Genomic DNA, 22,761 nt, shown 5'->3' on the forward strand with positions numbered 1-22,761 from the left:
CCGCATTCTTTTCATTTTCCTAAAGGAGAAAAATGTCTCCCCAAGTACAGAAATACCCCATATCTGGAGTAAAATGCTCTGCGGGCGCACAACAGGGCTCAGGAGTGAGAGAGCGTCATGTACATTTGAGGCCTAAACTGCCCCTGGGTGGCTGCTGGTTACAGCGGTTCTGACATAAACGTAAAATAAATACCCACATGTGACCCCATTTTGGAAACTACACGCCTCACAAAAAGTAACAAGGGGTATAGTAAGCCTTAAACACCCCACAGGTGTCTGACAGATTTTTGAAACAGTGGTCCGTGAAAAAGAAGAATGTAATTTTTTATTTGCACAGGCCCCTGTTACAAAAGATCTGTCAATTGCCAATGGGGTTTAAATGCTCACTGCACCCCTTGTTACGTTCCTTGAGGGGTGTAGTTTCCCAAATAGTGTGCCATGTGGGGTGTTTTTTGCTGTTCTTGCACCATGGGGGCTTCCTAAATGGGACATGCCCCCAAAAACCATTTCACCAAAATTTGCTTTCCTAAAGCCCAATGTTGCTTCTTCTCTTCTGAGCCCTCCAGTGCACCCACAAAGTACTTTACATCCACATATGAGGTATTTCCTTGCTCGAGAGAAATTGGGTTACATATTTTGGGGGCTTTCTCCTTTTACTCCTTGTGGAAGTGAAAAATTTGCGGTAACATCAGCAATTTGGTGAAACAATTTCATTTTCATGTCCAACTTTATTGAAAATTCGTCCAATATCTGTGGGGTGTTAAGGCTCACTGTACCACTTTTACTTTTCTTAAAGGGTGTAGTTTCCCAAATAGTATGCCATGTGGGGTGTTTTTCGCTGTTCTGGCACCGTAGGGGCTTTCTAAATGCGACATGCCAACCCAAATACCATTTCAGCAAAATTTGTTCTCCAAAATCCCATTGTCGCTCCTTCCCTTCTGAGCCCTCTAGTGTACCCACAAAGCACTTAACATCCACATATGAGGTATTTTCTTGGGTTAAATATTTTGGGGGCTTTCTCTCCTTTTACCCTTTGTAAAAATAAAAAAATATGGGTCTACAATAACATGTTAATTCAAAATCTCTATTTTTTACACTTTTACCTCCCCTTTGCTGCTATTCCTGTGAAACACCTTAAGGGTTGACAATCTTTCTGAATGTCATTTTGGATACGTTGAGGGGTGCAGTATTCATAATGCTGTATTTCTAACATAAAGACCCTCAAATTCACTTCAAAACTGAACTGGTCCCTGAAAAACTCAGATTTAGAAATTTACTTGAAAAATTGGAAAATTGCTGCTGAGCTTTGAAGCCCCCTGGTGTCTTCAAAAAGTAAACACATGACAACTTTATGATGCAAACATGAAGTAGACATATTGTATATGTGAATCAATACATAATTTATTTGGAATGTCTTTTTTCCTTACAAGCAGAGAGCTTCAAAGTTAGAAAAATGCTACATTTTCTTATTTTTCATGAAATTTTTAAATTTTTCACCAAGAAATCGACGAAAATTTATCACTTACATAAAGTAGAATATGTCATGAAAAAACATTCTCTGAATCAAATTCATAAGTACAAGCATCCCAGAGTTATTAATTCTTAAAGTGACAGTGGTCAGAATTGCAAAAAATGCTCTGGCCCTTAGGGTCAAAATGGGCTCGGTCCCCAAGGGGTTAAAGCGTACCCGTCAGATCCATCTAATTTTTGTGTGTCTAGCACCTTTATTTTTTTTATTACACTTTTAAATTTAGCTCACTAGTCTGAATTCCTCTCAAAGGGAGGGGGTGTGGCCTCACTAAAGGTCTCCGCCCGCTCCCTCAGTATGCTGTCTGCTCACATCTTCCCTAGCATTAACAAAACTACAACTCCCAGCTTGCCCTCACTGACAGTAGCGGGACACAAGCTGATAGTGGGAGGTTTTTTCCTCTGTGAGCCCTGTGCGCACAGTTTTTAATCAAGGAAGTGTGTCCATGATGTAGGTGATGACGCATTGACACAGCAGGACTAGTATGTGTCCAAGCAGGCAGGGGGGGGGGGCAGTTTGACTGGCTTTTTCAGCATGAAATACTGAAAATTTTCTAACGAAAGCAGTTGCAAAACCTATTGGTCTTGCATGCTTTACAACATATCAAAAGTTTTTGTATCTGACAGTGCCCATTTAAGGGGTTCATGATGTTACATGAAAAGATCTAATAAAATATATACAAGTGTACTTACTTATGTGAGATAATTTATTTATTAGATTCCTGTGTAGATTTTAATCATTAAAAAGGAGATTTTTATGCCTACCGTAAAAAATTTTCTCGGAGGATCCATTGGGGGACACAGACCATGGGTATATGTTGCTGCCACTAGGAGGCTTGACACTAGGCAACAAGAAATGTCGTCCCCTCCCAGCAGGATATACCCTCCCACAGGCAACTGGGCTAATCAGTTTAGTCCCAGAGCAGTAGGAGAGGACCAACAGGTCAGGAAAAAACAGAACCGTCCGAGGAACCACAGAATAAAAATTAACTGAGAACACCCTCGGACAGGCAATTAAACCAGGAAACCAGAACAAATGGGAGGGAGCGGTGTCCCCCTATGGATCCTCAGAGAAAAGGAGATTTTTATGCTTAGCGTAAAATCTTTCTCGATCGGCTCCATTGGGGGACACAGACCATGGGATGTCCCAAAGCAGTCCCCGGGGTGGGTAAATGATTCCCAACTCAGGTGGGAGGCTGAGCCACAGCCGCCTGCAACACCTTGCGACCCAGACTAGCATCAATAGATGCGAAGGTATGTACCTGGTAGAATTTTGTAAGTGTGTAAAGATGACCAGGTAGCTGCTTTACAGATTTGCAAGGCAGAAGCCTTGTTGCGGAGAGCCCAGGAGGCTCTGACAAAATGAGTGGAAAGAGATGAGACCCTGAAGAGGAGTCTTCCCTTCGCAGCAGTAAGATTCTGCGAAATGATTGACTTTGAAGCAGGAAGTCCCATATGACTACCCTCCATAAGGACAAGGAAGGAGTCAGGACTAGCGACAGGAAGAAGTGACAGAGGTAAATCCAAACAGCTCGTACCACATCAAGCCAATGGAGCAAACACTCTCTGGGATGAGAAGGAGCAGGACAAAAAGACAGAAGGACAATGTCCTCATTGAGGTGAAAGGCAGAAACAACCTTAGGTAAAAAGGACTACATCGGGCGAAAGACCACTTTGTCTTAGAGTAAAACCAGGTAGGGAGATCGACAGGATAGGGATGCTAGCTCCGAAACCATCCTAATAGAAATGACTGCAATAAGGAAGGCCACGTTCCAAGAAAGGAGACTAAGAGAAACATCCCCGAGAGGTTCAAAAAGAGCCCCCTGTAGGGCCCGAGAACCAGATTGAGATTCCAGGGGGGAGCAGGTGACCTGTAAAGCAGGGTAGCATGAGCTAGGCCTCAGAGAACGGTCCGGACATGAGGATCGGACGCCAGGTGAGGGTGAAAAAGAATGGAGCCTCACACCAAAGAAAATAAGACCCTCAATTATGGTGGTAAATCTTTGCAGGAAAGGGCTTGCCCGCTCTGATCACAGTGCGAATTACCTGGGGAGAGAATCGCCTAGCTCTAAGAACCACAGTCTCAACCACCACGCCGTCAAATGCAGGGACTGTAAATTGGGGTGGCAAGAGGACCCTGAGAGAGCAGATATCATCGAAGTGGAAGGCACGGTGACACGTCATCCACCAGACGAACCAAGTCTGCGTACCACACCTGCCTGGGCCAGTCCGGAGCCACTAGAATGGCGGGAACGCCCTCAACTTGAGTTTCCTTAGGACCCTGGAAGAAGGGCAAGAGGAGGGAAAAGATATGGGAGGATGAAGTGGGACCAAGTAATCACCAGGGTGTCCATGGCTAGAGCCAGGGGGTCCCGGGAGTTCGCCACAAACCGAGGAACTATGTGGTTGTGGTGAGACGCGAAAAGGTCCACGCCTGAAGTGCCCCAGAGGTTGCAGATTTCCGGAAGAAGAGACCATTTGTTGGGGCTCGGCTGAGGAGCGGCAAAGAAAGTCCGTCTCCCAAGATTTCACACCTGGTATGTGAATAGCTGATATGGAGGGGATATAGAAGGATCTTTGAGACTTCGTCCATAGCCGCTAAGTTGCGTGCGCCACCCTGTGGAGTTGTCCATCTGTACACAAACAGGGGGTCCTGAAAGAGAAGCCAGCAGCTATAGGAAAACATCCCCGACTGCCCTATAAGTAATACATAATAAATACATTTAATGCATAATAAATAAAAAAAGGAGTATGGCCGGAAGGAGTGGAGCTGTCGGCCGTGCGTGATCATGTCAGCGTGAACATGCGCCAGTGCGCTTGTAAGCATTATCTCTGCCCAGGTCGCATCAGGAGATGAGACGTTGCGAAAACTCCATGCCGGCTCGAACATGCGCCGGTACCGGAAAACCTATCTGCAAAAAGGCGCATAATGTAGAAAAGAAACACTTAATAAAGTAAGACAAAAACATGAGGGAGAAGACCTGCACCACATAAGCTGCCCCCACACATCAGAATGGCCGAGCAGGGAGCCTATAAAAAGGAGTGGGCTCCAAACAGGGGGGCTACAGAGATTGAAAATCCTGACGGATGATGGGAACCTGAAGGAAAAGGGGGGAGATACTCACCTGCCCTTGGCAAACTTACCTCATGAAGTCTTCAGTCAGCTTTTAGTCACCTGCATCATGCTGGGTTGAGACAGCGAGACGAGCAGGGAAAGTAGGAGGACCCGGACCCATGAGGTACAACCCCAGGCGCTGACCGTTTGCGAGAAGGGGTTGACAGTACATCCACAATGTCTGTGCCCCTTTAATCGCAAATGGGGAAACAGTGAACGCTATGTTCCTGAGTCCCCATCTGAAAATAGTGAAATAAAAGGGAGAGAAAAATACTAAACATCCCTAATCTCAAAAATAAAAAAAGAATAGACCAGGTCTAGAGAACACCATACCAGCATCTGCCTCCTAACAGACACTAAGCTAAAACTGATTAACCCAGCTGCCTGTGGGCAGGAATATCCTGCTGGGAGGGGCAGACTTTTCTTGTTGCCTAGTGTCAAGCTTCCTAGTGGCAGCAGCATATACTCACGGTCTGTGTCCCCCAATGGAGCCGATAGAGAAAATATGTTGTTACATTTTTTACTTCCCATACTATTGTTAAAATACAATTCTAACTAAAGATGTAGCACTTTGTAGGTAAAAGTACAAATGCATTTGCTTTTTCCCAGTTCTCATGCCAGGAAGTTATGATTTTGGGGCAACCACTGCCTTGAGCACACATCAAAGACTTCTGACAGCTACTTGTCTGCCAGAGTACACATGGAGTCAGCCCATTTTTATTTAAGGTCGGCTTCTTCACTCCAGGAACATAAAAGAGTATTTGCATGCATCAAGAAGGATATGGGCATTATTACTTCCTCCTCTTTACTTCCTGACTGTTTGTGGTTAGCACTCGAGTTCTGTAGCACAATTGCCAGAACACAAGCCTCAGGAGACTCTGCTTTCTACATTGGCACTTCAAGATATTTACATTAATAAAATATAAAGGCAACACATTCAGCATTTTCAAGTTGAAATGCTTGATGCAATCAATTATATAACCAGCAAATACATAATTTTAATCTTTTGCAATGTACTTAGGTCCCAGTCATTATTGGCCTCTCTATCCAAAAATGTTTTAGCATTTTTTATTTCTGCGATAAGGGATCTTGTAATCAACATACCATTGGATTTTATTTTCCTCCAGGACAACTGGTAGGTGGTTCACAGAACATTTTTTAGCTTATGTAAATGTTATGTATTAATGTAAAAAATGCACATAGAAGAAAACTGTAGTCTAGTGAAGGTGTCTGCTGAAATCAACAAGACCATGTTATTATACCTAACAGGATTTTACAAGAGAGTCCTGTTTGGTCATCCTGTGTATTCGACTGTGCTTGTGAGATTACCTTGATTTAAAAAGTGTACTTTCATTTACAAAAATGTTTTTATATATTGTAGATGATAACATATGTGTACAGGGCTGGTGCAAGATTTTTGCCACCCTAGTGAACAAACATACATAATTGTGCACTTACACATGCTTTAAGTATCTGCACACAAACCCCCATCAACGGACAGTAGTGCCTGTGGCGAATGGGCGGAGACAGAATTGTGTTGTCATGAGGCATCAGTGATGGGGCGGATGTATGAAGGCACGCGCACGCACGATGGGGCGGATGTATTTCAGGATGCTGGACGGACCTGCCCTGCCTGCCTGCCTTGGAGGTGGTTCTGCGCTCCTTCAGCAGGCTAAAGAATGCAGATTATTATGGCACTGGGGTGGGATGTGGGTGCTTTGAATGAGCGGGTGCTTCAGATGCTAGCTGGCTACTAACTTTCTTGCAGTGGGCAGAGCAGCGCCCCCATCAAGAGAGTGCTTTAGGCGGCCGCTTATTTTGCTTATAGGCAGAACCGGCCTTGTATGTACTGTATTTGTAATATACATTGGTTCAAACAAATGTGTATATTTTGGGGTGAAAAAATACTGTTGTCCCTGTCTTGTTCAAAAGTTCAAAATTGTGCATTTTGGCACTTCATATACCATAAAAAAAATAATAAAAAAAAAGTGATAAAAAAAAAGTCCCACCAAAGCAAAAAATAGTATTGCTATAAACTACAGACTACACTGCAAAAAATAAAATAAAATGAGCCCTCATATAGCCCCGTATGCAGAAAAACTTTAAAGGTTACAAGGGTCAGAAGATGGAATTTTAATCCCTTGATTAACACTTTCTATTTTCCATCATAAAAAATTTAAAAAAATAGTGGAGCAAAATTTTTTTACATTTTTTTTTTACAATTTTAACCCCTTAAGGACTCGGCCATTTTTTGCAATTCTGACCACTGTCACTTTAAACATTAACCCCTTAAGGACACATGACGTACTGTAACGTCATGTGTCCACTCCCGTCATAGCGGGATCGCTGTGCCGCGTGCTATAAACCCTTTAGATGCGGCGTTCAAAGTTGAACGCCGCGTCTAAAGTGAAACCGAAAGCATGCCGGCTAGCTCAGTGGGCTGTTCGGGATAGCCGCGGTGAAATCGTAGCATCCCGAACAGCTGACAGGACAGCGGGAGGGCCCCTATCTGCCTCCTCGCTGTCCGATCGCCGAATGACTGCTCAGTGCCTGAGATCCAGGCATGAGCAGTCATGCGGCAGAATCATCGATTACTGGTTTCTTATGAGAAACCAGTGATCAATGATAAAGATTAGTGTGTGCAGTGTTATAGGTCCCTATGGGATCTATAACACTGCAAAAAAAAAGTGAAAAAAAAAAAGTGAACAAACATCATTTAACCCCTTCCCTATTAAAAGTTTGAATCACCCCCCCTTTCCCATAAAAAAAAAAAAACACAGTGTAAATAAAAATAAAAATAAACATATATGGTATCGCCGCGTGCGGAAATGTCCAAATTATAAAAATATATCGTTAATTAAACCGCACGGTCAATGGCGTGCGCGCAAAAAAATTCCAAAGTCCAAAATAGTGCATTTTTGGTCACTTTTTATATCATGAAAAAATGAATAAAAAGAATAAGTCCTATCAATGCAAAAATGGTACCGTTAAAAACTTCAGATCACGGCGCAAAAAATTAGCCCTCATACCGCCCCATACACGGAAAAATAAAAAAAAGTTATAGGGGTCAGAAGATGACAATTTTAAACGTATACATTTTTCTGCATGAAGTTATGATTTTTTCCAGAAGTGCGACAAATTCAAACCTGTATAAGTAGGGTATCATTTTAATCGTATGGACCTACAGAATAAAGATAAGGTGTCATTTTTACCGAAAAATGTACTACGTAGAAACGGAAGCCCCCAAAAGTTACAAAATGGCTTTTTTTTTAAAATTTTGTCTCACAATGATTTTTTTTTCCATTTCACCGTAGATTTTTGGGCACAATGACTGACGTCATTACAAAGTAGAATTGGTGGCGCAAAAAATAAGCCATCATATGGATTTTTAGGTGCAAAATTGAAAGAATTATGATTTTTTAAAGGCAAGGAGCAAAAAACGAAAATGCAAAAACGGAAAAAAACCCGGTCCTTAAGGGGTTAATAACTCTGGAATGCTTTTAGTTATCATTCTGATTCAGAGATTGTTTTTTCGTGACATATTCTACTTTAACATAGTGGTAAAATTTTGTGGTAACTTGCATCCTTTCTTGGTGAAAAATCCCAAAATTTGATGAAAAATTTGAAAATTTTGCATTTTTCTAACTTTGAAGCTCTCTGCTTGTAAGGAAAATGGATATTCCAAATATTTTTTATTTTTATTCACATTTCCAATATGTGCACTTTAGGTTTGCATCATAAAATTGACGTGTTTTTACTTTTGGAAGACACCAGAGGGCTTCAAAGTTTGAAATTTTGAAACTCGCTTTTTTTCAGGGACCAGTTCAGGTTTGAAGTGGATTTGAAGGGTCTTCATATTAGAAATACCCCACAAATGACCCCATTATAAAAACTACACCCCCCAAAGTATTCAAAATGACATTCAGTAAGCGTTTTAACCCTTTAGGTGTTTCACAGGAATAGCAGCAAAGTGAAGGAGAAAATTCACAATCTTCATTTTTTACACTCGCATGTTCTTGTAGACCCAATTTTTGAATTTTTACAAGGGCTAAAAGGAGAAAATTTATACTTATATTTGTTGCCCAATTTCTCTCGAGTAAGCACATACCTCATATATCTATGTAAAGTGTTCGGCGGGCGCAGTAGAGAAGGGGATTTTGGAGAGTCAACCGCTGTCCGGCAATACTGGGAGTAGTTGTTTTGCAGCAGCTGGAGGCTCCGTTTTGGGAACAGTGGCGTACCAGATGTTTTTCATTTTTATTGGGGAGGGGAGGGGGGCTGTGTAGGGGTATACGTAGTGTTTTTTACTTTTTATTTTATTGTGTGTTAGTGTAGTGTAGTGTTTTTCGGGTACAGTCTCACGGGCGGGGGTTCACAGTAGTTTCTCGCTGGCAGTTTGAGCAGCGGCAGAAAATTTGCCACAGCTCAAACTTGCAGCCGGATACTTACTGTAAACCTCCGCCCATGTGAGTGTACCCTGTAGCCCTGCTGGCTACGGCTGTTCGGGGCAGTTAGAGACGGCCTCGATCAGCCAGTAATACCGGGTCACCGGAGACCCGATTGACCCAGAATCGCCGCAGATCACTGGACTGAATTGTCCAGCGATCTGCGGCCATCGCCGACATGGGGGGGCATAATGACCCCCCTGGGCGATATGCCGGGATGCCTGCTGAACGATTTCAGCAGGCATCCGGCTCCGGTCCCCAACCGGCTAGCGGTGGGGACCGGAATTCCCACGGGCGTATGGATACGCCCTGCTTCCTTAAGGACTCGGTAAGCAGGGCGTATCCATACGCCCTGCGTCAGATCGCATACACTGCTCAATGCTATGCCATAGCATAGCATTGATCAGTGCTCCAGCCTGCCATGGCTTATTGGACCTTTGGATTACTGATCGAACAACGATCTAATATTTTTTTTGTTTCGCCGCAGATTGTTATAAAATAAGTGAAGTCATTACAATGTAAATTGGGGATGGAAAAAACAAGTCCTTATATGGGTCTGTAGATGCAAAATTGAAAGAGTTGGGATTTTCAGAAAGGGAGGAGGAAAAAACTAAATTGCAAAAAAAAAAAAAAAAAAAAATCGCCTGGTCCCCAACCTGTTGGGGATGGAGGGCGTACCTGTACACCCTTCGCCCACTCCCTTTCTATAACGCACGGCCACGGGTCGGGCCTGGCCTCTAACAACAGCCAGGACCCATGGCTAATAGCGCATGGCACTGATCGCGGTGCCGCACGCTATTAACCCTTTAGAGGCGGCGTTCAAAATTGAACGCCTCGTCTAAAGTGAAAGTAAACTAATTCCGGTTAGCTGAGGGAGCTGTTCGGGATAACCACGGTGAAATCGTGGCATCCCGAACAGCTGTAGGGCAGCAGGAGGGTCCCCTTACCTGCCTCCTGGTGTCCGATTGCCGAATGACTGCTCAGTGCCCGAGATCTAGGCATGAGCAGTCAAGCGGCAGAATCTTTGATCAATGGTTTCCTATGAGAAACCATTGATCAATGTAAAAGATCAGTGTGTGCAGTGAATATATATATATTTTTTTTATTTAACCCCTTCCCTAATAAAAGTTTGAATCACCCCCTTTCCCCCCCCCCCCCCATTAAAAAAAACCTGTAAATAAAAATAAACATATGTGATATCGCCGCGTGCGGAAAAGTCTGAATTATACAAATATATCGTTAAATAAACCGTACGGTCGATGGCGTATGCGCCAAAAAATTCCAAAGTCCAAAATAGCATATTTTTGCTCATTTTTTATATCATGAATAAAAAGCTATTAAAAATAAGTTACCGCTAAAAACTTCAGATCACGGCACAAAAAAATTAGCCCTCATACCGCCCCGTATGCGGAAAAATAAAGTTATAGGGGTCAGAAGATGACAATTTTAAACATATACATTTTCCTGCATGTAGTTAGGATTTTTTTCAGAAGAACGACAAAATCAAACCTATATAAGTAGTAGGGATCGACCAATATAGATTTTTTTAGTGCTGATACCGATAATCTGTGACCTTTCAGGCCGATATCCAATAATTTATACCGATATTCCGGTATAGGTTATAGGCCATTTCTTCCTCCAGCCCCGTAGAAGCCACTCCCAATCAATTATTTAAAGCAGGCACTTTAAATAAATGAACTGCAGCGGTTTTTGAGGGGCCAGAGACCGCCACACGCTTCTCTCCCCCTGCCTGTCCTGGGGTCCTCCCTAGTCTAACCACCACCGCTGCTGCCCTCCCCCTGCCTATCCTCTGGCCAGAGACCACCGCCGCCCGCTTCTTTCCCCCTGTCGGTCCCATCCCCGGTTTTATTATTACCTGTTCCCGGGGTCCGCGGTCTCTGTGCGCACTGACTGACGTTGCGTTGAGGATGTCACTCGTCATTGCGCAGCGCACAGCAACAGCGCAGGACGCCGCAGGAGGCAGAAGAAGCGCAGACCCCGGCAACTGGTAATTATAAAACCGGGGATGGGGGAGGCAATGGGGCAGTGGTCGTCTCTGGCCAGGTCATTATCGGCAAGGTAATTGCCAATACCGATAATGTCCAAAATCGTGAATATCGGCCAAATCGATAATCGGTCGATCCCCAATAAGTAGGGTATCATTTTAATCGTATGGACCTATAGAATAAAGATAAGGTGTCATTTTTACTGAAAAACGTACTGCGTAGAAACGGAAGCCCGCAAAATGTACAAAATGGCGTTTTCAATTTTGTCGCACAATGATTTTTTTTTCCCCATTTCGCCTTAGATTTGGGGGTAAAGTGACTGATGTAATTACAAAATAGAATTGATGGCACAAAAAATAAGCCATCATATGGATTTTTAGGTGCAAAATTGAAAGGGTTATGAGTTTCAAAAGGTAAGGAGGAAAAAAACAAAGTGCAAAAAGCGGAAAAACCATCCATCCCCAAGGGGTTAAATGGGCACTGTCAGATACAAAAACTTTGGATATGTTGTAAAGCATGCAAAACCAAAAGATTTTGCAATTGCTTTCATTAGAAAAATTTCAGTATTTCATACTGAAAAAGCCAGTCAAACTGCCCCCCCCCTGCCTGCTTAGACACATATTAGTCCTGTTGTTTCCATGCGTCATCACCTATGTCATGGACACACTTCCTTGATTGACAGCTGTGAGCGCAGGAGTTTTGCTAATGCTAGGGGAGATTTGAGCAGACAGCATACTGAGGGAGGGGGCGGAGACTTGCACAGTGAGGCCACGCCCCCTCCCTTTGAGAGGAATTCAGGCTAGTGAGCTAAATTAAAAGTGTAATAAAATAAATAAAGGTGCTAGACACATAAAAATTAGATGTACATGATCAGGATTAGGTACTGAGTGATATATTAAAAAAAGTTTTTTGTTGGATCTGACGGGTACATTTTAAGACCAAAATGGGCATCGTCCTTAAAGGGTTAATAACTATATGAACCTTTTTATTTCTTAACATAAAAGCAGTGTTTTCGCTTCCTTGAACCACCCAGTGTACCCATAATAATTTTACTGCTGTCACTTTACACAAAGCAAACAGTTTAATTAAAGCAGTTGCTTCAGGTAAACAGTGACTGGATCTACAGCTCTCCGTTCAATTAATTGTTGTTCGGGTTTGCAAGAAACTATATCCAGCTGTCTGGGAGGCCTGGAACTCTTCAGACAAGCGTCTTAAGCTGGAAGAGGGGACAGGGGGGATATTTTATTACATTATCGTTGCCTTTCCAAATATTGAATATTGCTTGCTGTATTAGTCCTGGAAATTCTGTGATCTTCAGGTGCATGACAAGGCCTAGAGCTGCTGGGTTTTAAACAGACCCAGATAATTTCTTGGTGTTGGCAGGTATACCATATGTACATTACACCAGAATAGGGGATACGTTTTAGATCGCAGAGGGACCAATCGCCGAAGCCCTGGCTCTCCCCAGGAGCGGCACCTCAGAATCCCCGCCCAAAGTTAGGGCGCAACGCTCCTTTCGTATCTCTATGGGGGACTCAAAGATTGCTATATCCTGCGGAGATCTATATCCTGCAGATAGGGAATACGTTTTTTAGTTAGTTCTGTTCCCTGCCACAATTAATTCAGTGAGTTTGGTCTTCTCCCAGTCTTGCAGGAGACCAAACTCAGGAAGTGTTTTTCTGCACTGAGCTTGACAGCTGCACAGAACCTCACTGAAAGATGCAAAGAGCCTGACTGAAACATGCATAGAGCCTGACTGAAAGTTGCACAGAGCCTGAGGTCTTCTATTCATCACAGCACTGCAACAATGTGAGGGCAGAAGTAGTCCCCTAGCCGGCTTCAGTGATGTCATGCCGGCTGGGAAATCTCTCCTGCTGGGAGATTGCACTATGTGAGCAAGAAGAAAGGTATGATACAGAGCTTTTTAAATTTCTGTTTTTTTTTTTTTTTTTGCAGTGTTAGGAGTAGGGAACAAAGCCAGAGTTAGTTTAAAAAAAAGTGTATATTTGGTGATAGGTACTATTTAAGCTTTAAATTGTTTCTGTCACCATTGCAGGATTATATTTATTATTATTCAAATGAAGTATATGCACGAGACCAGAAATATACCAATTCAACCAACAGCAGTCAAAACTGTGTATAAATCAATACTCTGAGTCACATAAGCCTGCGCCAGGAGAGCTCTAGATAGAGAATTAGATAAGAGCATCTGGAGTGTGTTGCTGTAACAAAGTCACACAAGAGACACTGAATGACATGAAGCATGTCTACCATATAATTATTGCATGGTTAACTGGGAGCTGAAACTATAAGAATAGCAGATATAGTAAATAAAGAGATTAAACTGACAGAAGAGAGGGATGTGCATGACAAGAAAGAACAGAACAGAAAAATTAATGTATAACTCAGACCAGGCAAGCCCTAATGCTGTGATCAGCAATATTAATACAACAAAGAGATATATAACACTATGATGATTGTAATCTAGTCATATGCTCATGCTATCTTCATTCAAATAACTAAATGTCACTAACACAAGACTAAACTATATGCAGAAAGCAGGATATCTGTCAGTACTTAGGGCTGCCTTCAGATAGTAACAGTTTTTAAGGCTGTAAGAAAAAGGTCTATCCAGTTCAGCCTATTACAGCGTAGTGTTGATCCAGAGAAAGGCAAACCACCCCTCCCCTCCTCCTTACAGACTACAAATACGGCAATCAGAATAAATCACTGGATCAACAATCCTTGTCCAGAATCTAGTGACTGTAACCTGTAATATTATTACACTCCAGAATTAAATCCAGAAGAGATTACCAGGACAGAATTAATGATTGTCTTTAATATCCAGACTAATATCCAGATATGCACTTACAAATTATATAATTGTACTAGAATTATACCATAGCAGTTGTAGGTCTCCATTAAACACATATACACTGTCCTGTTTCTTTATTTCTTCCCCCAAGGTTTTTTTTCTCTAAGTGTACATTTCAGTATTTATTCCATAACAGTCCAGTAAAACATTATATTGAAAAACACTTGATTAAAACATAGGATAGAATGCCACACAAATACAAAATATGCACCCTTAAAAGCTTCCTTACCCTGTAATACTTCCATGGGGAGTACTGTCCAAGCATTTTCCATGTAGGAAATATACAGATAACGTGCAGTATTACAAGCGAGGCCAATGTACAGCACCCTGTGATAAAAGTAGAGGAGACCTTGTTAATATTTATAAAAGCATCAATTTATTCACAAATATTTAATCTCCATGCCTCTCTTCATATTCTCCAACTGACAGTGATCAATAACATATGCTCCAACAAAAATATTCATTTTACAGCACAATAGAAGTCGGTTGATCTTCTGATTGCAGAAGTTAAAAAGGTAGTCACAGGGGCCCGGCATCTTGTTAACAGATTCAGAAAGCAATTCTAATAATTTACTGTTAAAAGTACTCGTTTTATTAAACATAAAGAGAAAGCAGCTCCAGGCTGACAGCAACAATGATAAACTATATCAATCATCATGCATAAAGTACATATCATATACAAAAGGCAAATTGAGCAGACAATTCGTCACAGAATATACACCTAAAATGCCATGCTATACACCCTAAAAAGTTGTTGTACTCTCATACTGTCAGGTTGTTGGATTTCCAGAACTATACATAGTCACTTAATGCAGTTATTCAGAGCCCTGACTGCTTTCATGCAACTTTGTGACAAACAAACAAATGCAAGCAATTTCAGGTTTATTGACGACAGGCGCTTAACATATCTGCTGAACTGGCCAATTTATATCCCAAGTAAAAAGGGATCACAGGGATGAACTGACAAGCAAACATTTGTTCATCATTGATGGTATTGATTATGTGGACCTTAACCTCTTAAGGACCCATGACGTATGCATACGTCATCACACCCTGGGTCTTAAGGACCCATGACGTATGCATACATCATGTCTTTTCCTGGTCTCCGGCGGAGATCGGAAGCGGATCCCTGCTGAAATCCTTCAGCAGGGATCCAGGGCAAACGCCGAGGGGGGCCATGTATGCCCCCCATGTCGGCGATCGCCGCAAATCGCAAGGGAAATTGCCCTTGCGATCTGTGGCGATACCGGGCTGATCGGGTCTCTGGGACCCGACCACCCGGTAATTTCGCATGATCCCGGTTGTCACAGACAGCCAGGACCATGCTGAAGACTAGGAGCGAGGTGGCAAGCCTGCCACCTCCTCCTATTCCCTGCGATCTGTCGGTTAGTTAACCCTTGAAGTCTGGAGAGGACGGGAGGAAGACCGGAGGGCGCGGCGGGGGACGGGGGAGTGCTGGGGACCGGCCCCGGTACTTACCTCGTCCCTGAAGACCCGGATCCCGGCGAGGAAGATGGCGGCGGCGGCGACAGGCGAGTTGATCTTCAGCCGTGGTCGGGCCCTTTACAGCAATGCACGTCGCCGTAAAGCGACATGCATTGCTGTATTGGGACCCTATATACTACAACTCCCAGCATGCCCAGACAGCCCTTGGCGTCTGGGCATGCTGGGAGTTGCAGTTTTGCAACATCTGGAGGTCCACAGTTTGGAGACCACTGTGCCCTTCCAGATGTTGCAAAACTACACATGCTCAGCATGCCCTTACTGTCCAGGCATGCTGGGAGTTGTAGTTCTGTAACATCTGGCCCTTCAGATGTTGCAGAACTACAACTTCCAGCATGCCTGGACAGTTTTGGCATACTGGGAGTTGTAGTTTTGCAACATCTGGAAGGGCACAGATTGGGAACCACTGTATTAGTGGTCTGCAAACTGTAGTCCTCCAGATGTTGCAAACTACAACTCCAAGCATGCTGGGAGTTGTAGTTCGGCAACATCTGGCTCTAAAGATGTTGCCGAACTACTACTCCCAGCATGCCTGAGAATGTTTGGGAGTTGTGGTTTTGCAACAACAGGAGGCACACTGGTTGGGAAACATTGTCTGTTTCCTAACTCAGTGTTTCCCAACCCGTGTGCCTCCAGCTGTTGCAAAACTATAACTAGTTTTGCAACAGCTGGAGGTCCCCCCTTGTGAATGTACAGGGTACATTCACATGGGCAGGGGGCTTACAGTGAGTATCAGGCTGCAAGTTTGCGATGCAGCAAATTTTGCGCGGCAGCTCAAACTCGCAGCGGGAAAATCGCTGTAACCCCCCCTGCCCGTGTGACTGTACCCCAAAAACACTACACTACACTACCACAAAATAAAATAAAAAGTAAAAAACACTACATATACACATACCCCTACACAGCCCCCCTCCCCTCCCACTGTTTTCAAAATGGAGCCTCCAGCTGTTGCAAAACAACAACTCCCAGTATTGCCGGACAGCCGTTGACTGTCCAAGCATGCTGGGAGTTTTGCAACAGCTGGAGGCACCCTGTTTGGGAATCACTGGCGTAGAATACCCCTATGTCCACCCCAATGCAAATCCCTAATTCAGGCCTCAAATGCGCATGGCGCTCTCACTTCGGAGCCCTGTCGTATTTCAAGGCAACAGTTTAGGGTCACATATGGGGTATCGCCGTACTCGGGAGAAATTGCCTTACACATTTTGGGGGGCTTTTTCTCCTTTCACCCCTTATAAAAAGGTGAAATTGGGGTCTACACCAGCAGGTTAGTGTAAAAAATTAATTTTTTACACTAACATGCTGGTGTTGCCCTATACTTTTCATTTTGACAAGAGGTAAAAGGGAAAAAAGCCCCCCAAAATTTGTAATGCAACTTCTCCCGACTACGGAGATACCCCATATGTGGGCGCAAAGTGCTCTGGGGGCGCACAACAAGGCCCAGAAGGGAGAGTGCACCATGTACATTTGAGGTGATTTGCACAGGGGTGGCTGATTGTTACAGCGGTTTTGACAAACGCAAAAAAAAAAAAAAAACACATGTGACCCCATTTCGGAAACTACACCCCTCACGGAATGTAATGAGGGGTCCAGTGAGAATTTACCCACCACTGGTGTCTGACAGATCTTTGGAACAGTGGGCTGCGCAAATTAAAAATTTTGTACAGCCCACTGTTCCAAAGATCTGACAGACACCAGTGGGGGGTAAATGCTCACTGTACCCCTTGTTACGTTCCTCAAGGGGTCTAGTTTCCAAAATGGTATGCCATGTGGGGGTTCTTTTGCTGTTCTGGCACCATTTAGGCTTCCTAAATGCGACAAGCCCCCCGAGCAAAATTTGCTCTCAAAAAGCCAAATATGACTCCTTCTCTTCTGAGCATTGTAGTTCGCCCGTAGTGCGCTTCAGGTCAACTTATGGGGTACCTCCATACTCGGAAGAGATGGGGTTACAAATTTTGGGGGGTATTTTCTGCTATTAACCCTTGCAATAAATGTGAAATTTGGGGGGGACACACACATTTTAGTGAATTTATTTTTTTTACGTATGCAAAAGTCGTGAAACCCCTGTGGGGTATTAAGGCTCACTTTATTCCTTGTTACGTTCCTCAAGGGGTCTAGTTTCCAAAATGGTATGGCATGTGGGTATTTTTTGTTGTCCTGGCACCATAGGGGCTTCCTAAATGCGACATGCCCCCGAGCAAAATTTGCTCTCAAAAAGCCAAATATGACTCCTTCTCTTCTGAGCATTGTAGTTCGCCCATAGTGCACTTCATGTCAACTTATGGGGTACCTCCATACTCAGAAGAGATGGGGTTACAAATTTTGTGGGCTATTTTCTGCTATTAACCCTTGCAAAAATGTGAAATTTGGGGGGAAGCACACATTTTATTGAAATATTTTTTAAATTTTTTTACATATGCAAAAGTTGTGAAACCCCTGTGGGGTATTAAGGCTCACTTTATTCCTTGTTACGTTCCTCAAGGGGTCTAGTTTCCAAAATGGTATGCCATGTGGGGGATTTTTGCTGTTCTGGCACCATAGGGGCTTCCTAAATGCAACATGCCCCCCAAAAACCATTTCAGAAAAACGTACGCTCCAAAATCCCCTTGTCGCTCCTTCCCTTCTGAGCCCTCTACTGCGCCCGCCGAACACTTTACATAGACATATGAGGTATGTGCTTAGTCGAGAGAAATTGGGCTACAAATAGAAGCATACATTTTCTCCTTTTACCCCTTGTAAAAATTCAAAAATTGGGTCTACAAGAACATGCGAGTGTAAAAAATGGAAATTGTGAATTTTCTCCTTCACTTTGCTGCTATTCCTGTGAAACACCTAAAGGGTTAAAATGCTGACTGAATGTCATTTTGAATATTTTGGGGGGTGCAGTTTTTATAATGGGGTCATTTGTGGGGTATTTCTAAGATGAAGACCCTTCAAATCCACTTCAAACCTGAACTGGTCCCTGAAAGTTTGTGATTTTGGAAATTTGGTGAAAAATTGGAAAATTGCTGCTGAACTTTGAAGCCCTCTGATGTCTTCCAAAAGTAAAAACTCGTCAATTTTATGATGCAAATATAAAGTAGACATATTGTATATGTGAATAAAATAAAATAATATTTGGAATATCCAATTTCATTACAAGCAGAGAGCTTCAAAGTTAGAAAAATGCAACATTTTCAAATTTTTCATCAAATTTTGGGATTTTTGGGATTTGGGATTAAGGTGTAAAATGGCTGGGTCCTTAAGGAGTTAAAAACCCAGTTTGCCAAACCACATCTGTCACCGGAGCATGTGTGCTGCCAAAAATAATGGAAATTAACAACCACACAAATAAGCCAGCAATAGTTTACTCTTAATAATCAGGCTGTGGGAAGTCTGCTTTTAGCGAGTGCTAAATGATATGTCTATGCTTGTATTAAAGGGGTACTCCACTGGAAAACATATTTTATATATATATATATATATATATATATATATATATATATATATATATATATATACATAAATATTTTTTATTTTTTTATTTTTTTTTTTTATTTTTTTTTTTTCTAAATCAACTGGTGGAAGAAAGTTTAACAGATCTGTAAATTACGTCTATTTAAAATCTTAATCCTTCCATTACTTATCTGCTATATGCTCCACAGGAAGTTCTTTTCTATTTGAATTTCCTTTCTGTTTGACCACAGTGCTCTCTTCTGACACCTCTGTCCATTTTAGGAACTGTCCAGAGTAGGAGCAAATCCTCATAGCAAACCTATCCTGCTCTGGACAGTTCCTGAAATGGACAGAGGTGTCAGCAGAGAGCACAGTGGTCAGACAGAAAAGAAATTCAAAAAGAAAAGAACTTCCTGTGGAGCATACAGCAGCTGAGCAGTACCGGAAGGATTAAGATTTTTAAATAGAAGTAATTTACAAATATGGTTAACATTCTGGCACCAGTTGATTTAAAAAAAGTTTTCCAGTGGAGTACTCCTTAACAACATACACCGTAAATGTACGGGGCTGCAAAGTGTCACTTAGCGCACAGCGCCGTACATTTATGGCGCTGCGTTTCTTGATCACTGCGTCTCTGGATGTGGTGATCAGAACGGGATGACTGCTGATATCTGCTGGGCCTTAAACCCCCCCCCCCCCCTTGTCGGCAATTGCCGTGATTTATCGGTCAATTATGATCGGCGAATCACGGCTTTTCCGGGCTGATTAGGTCTCTGGTGACCCGATAGCCCGGAAAATAGGGATGATCGGAGCCGTCAGAGAGAGCCCCGATCATCACCACATAAACACAAAAAAGTTTTAGATTTTAGAAAAACAGACTTTTCAAAAATGAGATTAGTCATAAATGAGTCTCTAACAGACTGGAACGGATTACATGGAGTCCAGGAGAAATGGGACTACTTAAAAAAATGCATTATTGAAGGCAACAGAAAACTGCATTAGACTTATCAGTAAAAGTAGGAAAAGGAAGAGTCCACTGTGGTACTCAGCAGAAGTGGCCAATATCATAAAAACTAAAAGCTAGCATTTAGTAATTATAAAACAAACCAGAGCAATGAAGATAGGGAAATCTACAAGACTAGGCGGAAAGAGGCAAATCAAATTATAAAACTTCTAAAGTGCAGGCAGAAGAAAAACTAGCTCAGTCTGTGAAAAAAGGGGATAAGACATTCTTCAGATATATAAATGAAAAAGGAAATTAAAACAAGGAATAACAATTAAAAACAAAGAAAGGAAGGTATGTAGAAGAGAAAAAAGGGATAGCCGGCTGACAATGAATACTTCTGTTCAGTTTTAACAGAAGGAAAAGGACCTCCATTAGGGAGGAAAACTTAAGCATTGTTTGATGCATGTGTCTTTACAGAGGAAGAGGTTCTATGTTTGCTATCTAAAGTGAAGACAAATAAGTCACAGGGGCCTGATGGGATACACCCAAAATTATTAAAAGAGGTTAATTGTGATCTAGCAAAACCATTAACAGATTTATTTAACCAATCACTGGTAACAGGAGTCGTCCCGGAAGATTGGAAATTAGCAAATGTCGTGGCCATTCACAAGAAAGGTAGTAGGGAGGAATCAAGCAACTATAGGCCAGTAAGTCTGACATCAATAGTGAGGAAATGAATGGAAACCCTACTAAAGGATAGGATTGTGGAACATCTAAAATCCCATGGATTGCATGAAAAACAACATGGTTTAATTCAGGGAGATCATGTCAAACAAATCTTATAGATTTTTTTGACTGGGTGACAAATAGATGGCGGAGGGGCAGTAGACATCGCATATCTAGATTTCAGTAAGGCTTTTGACATTGTCCCACATAGACGACTTATCAATAAACTAGTCATTGAGCTTGGTCTTCCATATTGTTGAGTGGATTAGACAGTGGCTGAATGACAGACAACAGAGGGTTGTAGTCAATGGAGTATATTCAGAGGAAGGTCTCGTCACCAGTGGGGTACCTCAGGGGTCTGTACTGGGACCAATTTTGTTTAATATCTTCATTAGTGATATTGCAAAAGGTCTCGATGGTAAGGCGTGTCCTTTTGCTGATGACACAAAGATATGTAACAGGGTTGATGTTCCTGGAGGGATATGCCAAATAGAAAAGAATTTAGGAAAACTAGAAGAATGGTCAGAACTCTGGCAACTAAAATTTAATGTGGACAAGTGCAAGATAATACACCTGGGGGCGTAAAAACCCTTGGGCAGAATATAGAATATGTGATATAGTCCTGACCTCAGTATCTGAGGAGAGGGATTTAGGAGTAATTATTTCAGAAGACTTAAAAGGTAGGCAAACAATGTAGTAGAGCAGCAGGAAATGCTAGCAGAATGCTTGGATGTATAGGGAGAGGTATATGCAGTAGAAAGAGAGAAGTGCTCATGCTGCTGTACAGAACACTGGTGAGAACTATTCTGCACAGTACTGGAGGCCGTATCTCCAAAAGGATATAGATACTTTAGAGAGTTCAGAGAAGAGCTACTAAACTAGTACATGGATTGCAGGATAAAACTTACAAAGAAAGGTTAAAAGGACCTTAACATGTATAGTTTGGAAGAAAGAAGAGACAGAGGTGATATGATAGAGACTTTTAAATATGCTCTCCTCCTTTACCGTGTTGATTCCCTTTATGTATTTAAAAGAAGAAAAACAACCACAAGAGGACATCGTTTTAAACTAGAGGGGCAAAGGTTTAAAAGTAATATCAGGAAGTATTACTTTACTGAGAGAGTAGTGGATGCATGGAATAGCCTTCCTTCAGAAGTGGTCGCTGCAAATACAGTGAAGGAGTTTAAACATGCATGGGATAAGCATAATGCTATCCTTCATATAAGATAGGGCCAGGGACTATTGATAGGATTCAGATTATTGGGCAGACTAGATGGGCCAAATGGTTCTTATCTGCCGACATATTCTATGTTTCTATCCTAAAGAATAGGAGTGAGGTGGCATGAATGCCACCTCCTCCTATCCCATGCGATTGGCCAGTCAGGACTGACTGGTGAATCGCAGGGCAGGGGCGAGGTCAAAGTTGAGATCCCCGCTCTGGAAGGCCGGGCAGTGAGGTAAAGATGGCGGCGGCGGTTATTGGCGGCAGACAGCGAGTGACCTGTGGCGGGGAGGACGGGCGGCAGCAGAATGTAGGGGGCAGTAGCAGAGAGAGAGGCAGCAATGAAGATCTGGCAAGTGATCTTCACTGCTGCCATGCAGTTTCAAAACTACAACTCCCAGCATGCCCAGATAGCCAAAGGCTGTCTGGGCATGCTGAGAGTTGTAGTTTTGTAACATCTGGAGGGCTACAGTTCTGGGACCACTGTATACAACTCCCAGCATGCCAAGACAGTCCAGGCATGCTGAGCGTTGTAGTTCGGCAACATCTGAAGGGCCAGATATTGCAAAACTACAATTCCCCGCATGCCCTTCGGCTCTCCGGGCATGCTCGGAGTTGTAGTTTTGCAACAACTGGAGGCACACTGGTTGGGAAACACTGTTTCCTAACTCAGCATTTCCCAACCCGTGTGCCGCCAGCTGTTGCAAAACTACAACTCCGAGCATTCACTGACAGACCATGCATGCTGGGAGTTGTAGTTTTGCAACAGCTGGAGGTACACTGGTGCGGAAACACAGCGGCAGTCTGTTACCCAACTTAGTGTTTCCCAACCAGTGTGCCGCCAGCCGTGGCATAACTACAACTCCCAGCATGTACGGTCTGGCAGTGTACGCTGGGCACTGTAGTTTTGCAACAGCTGGAGGTACTTTCCCCCCAATGTGAATGTACAGGGTACATTCAC

The 22,761-nt window shown here is 42.8% G+C and overlaps 1 protein-coding gene across 6 annotated transcripts in view; it reads right to left on the minus strand.

Moving 5' to 3' along the window:
- The window catches only part of MFSD6 (major facilitator superfamily domain containing 6), a 108,891-nt gene that overhangs the window by 32,375 nt on the left and 53,755 nt on the right, over positions 1–22,761 (minus strand). For all 6 annotated transcript variants that reach the window (XM_056536375.1, XM_056536377.1, XM_056536373.1 and 3 more), the window contains one exon: positions 14,198–14,295. In XM_056536375.1, coding sequence (XP_056392350.1) covers positions 14,198–14,295 — 98 coding nt within the window. The remainder of the gene's footprint in view (positions 1–14,197; positions 14,296–22,761) is intronic.

The sequence above is a fragment of the Hyla sarda genome, chromosome 8 (assembly GCF_029499605.1).
Source record: "Hyla sarda isolate aHylSar1 chromosome 8, aHylSar1.hap1, whole genome shotgun sequence".
NCBI lineage: Eukaryota > Metazoa > Chordata > Amphibia > Anura > Hylidae > Hyla > Hyla sarda.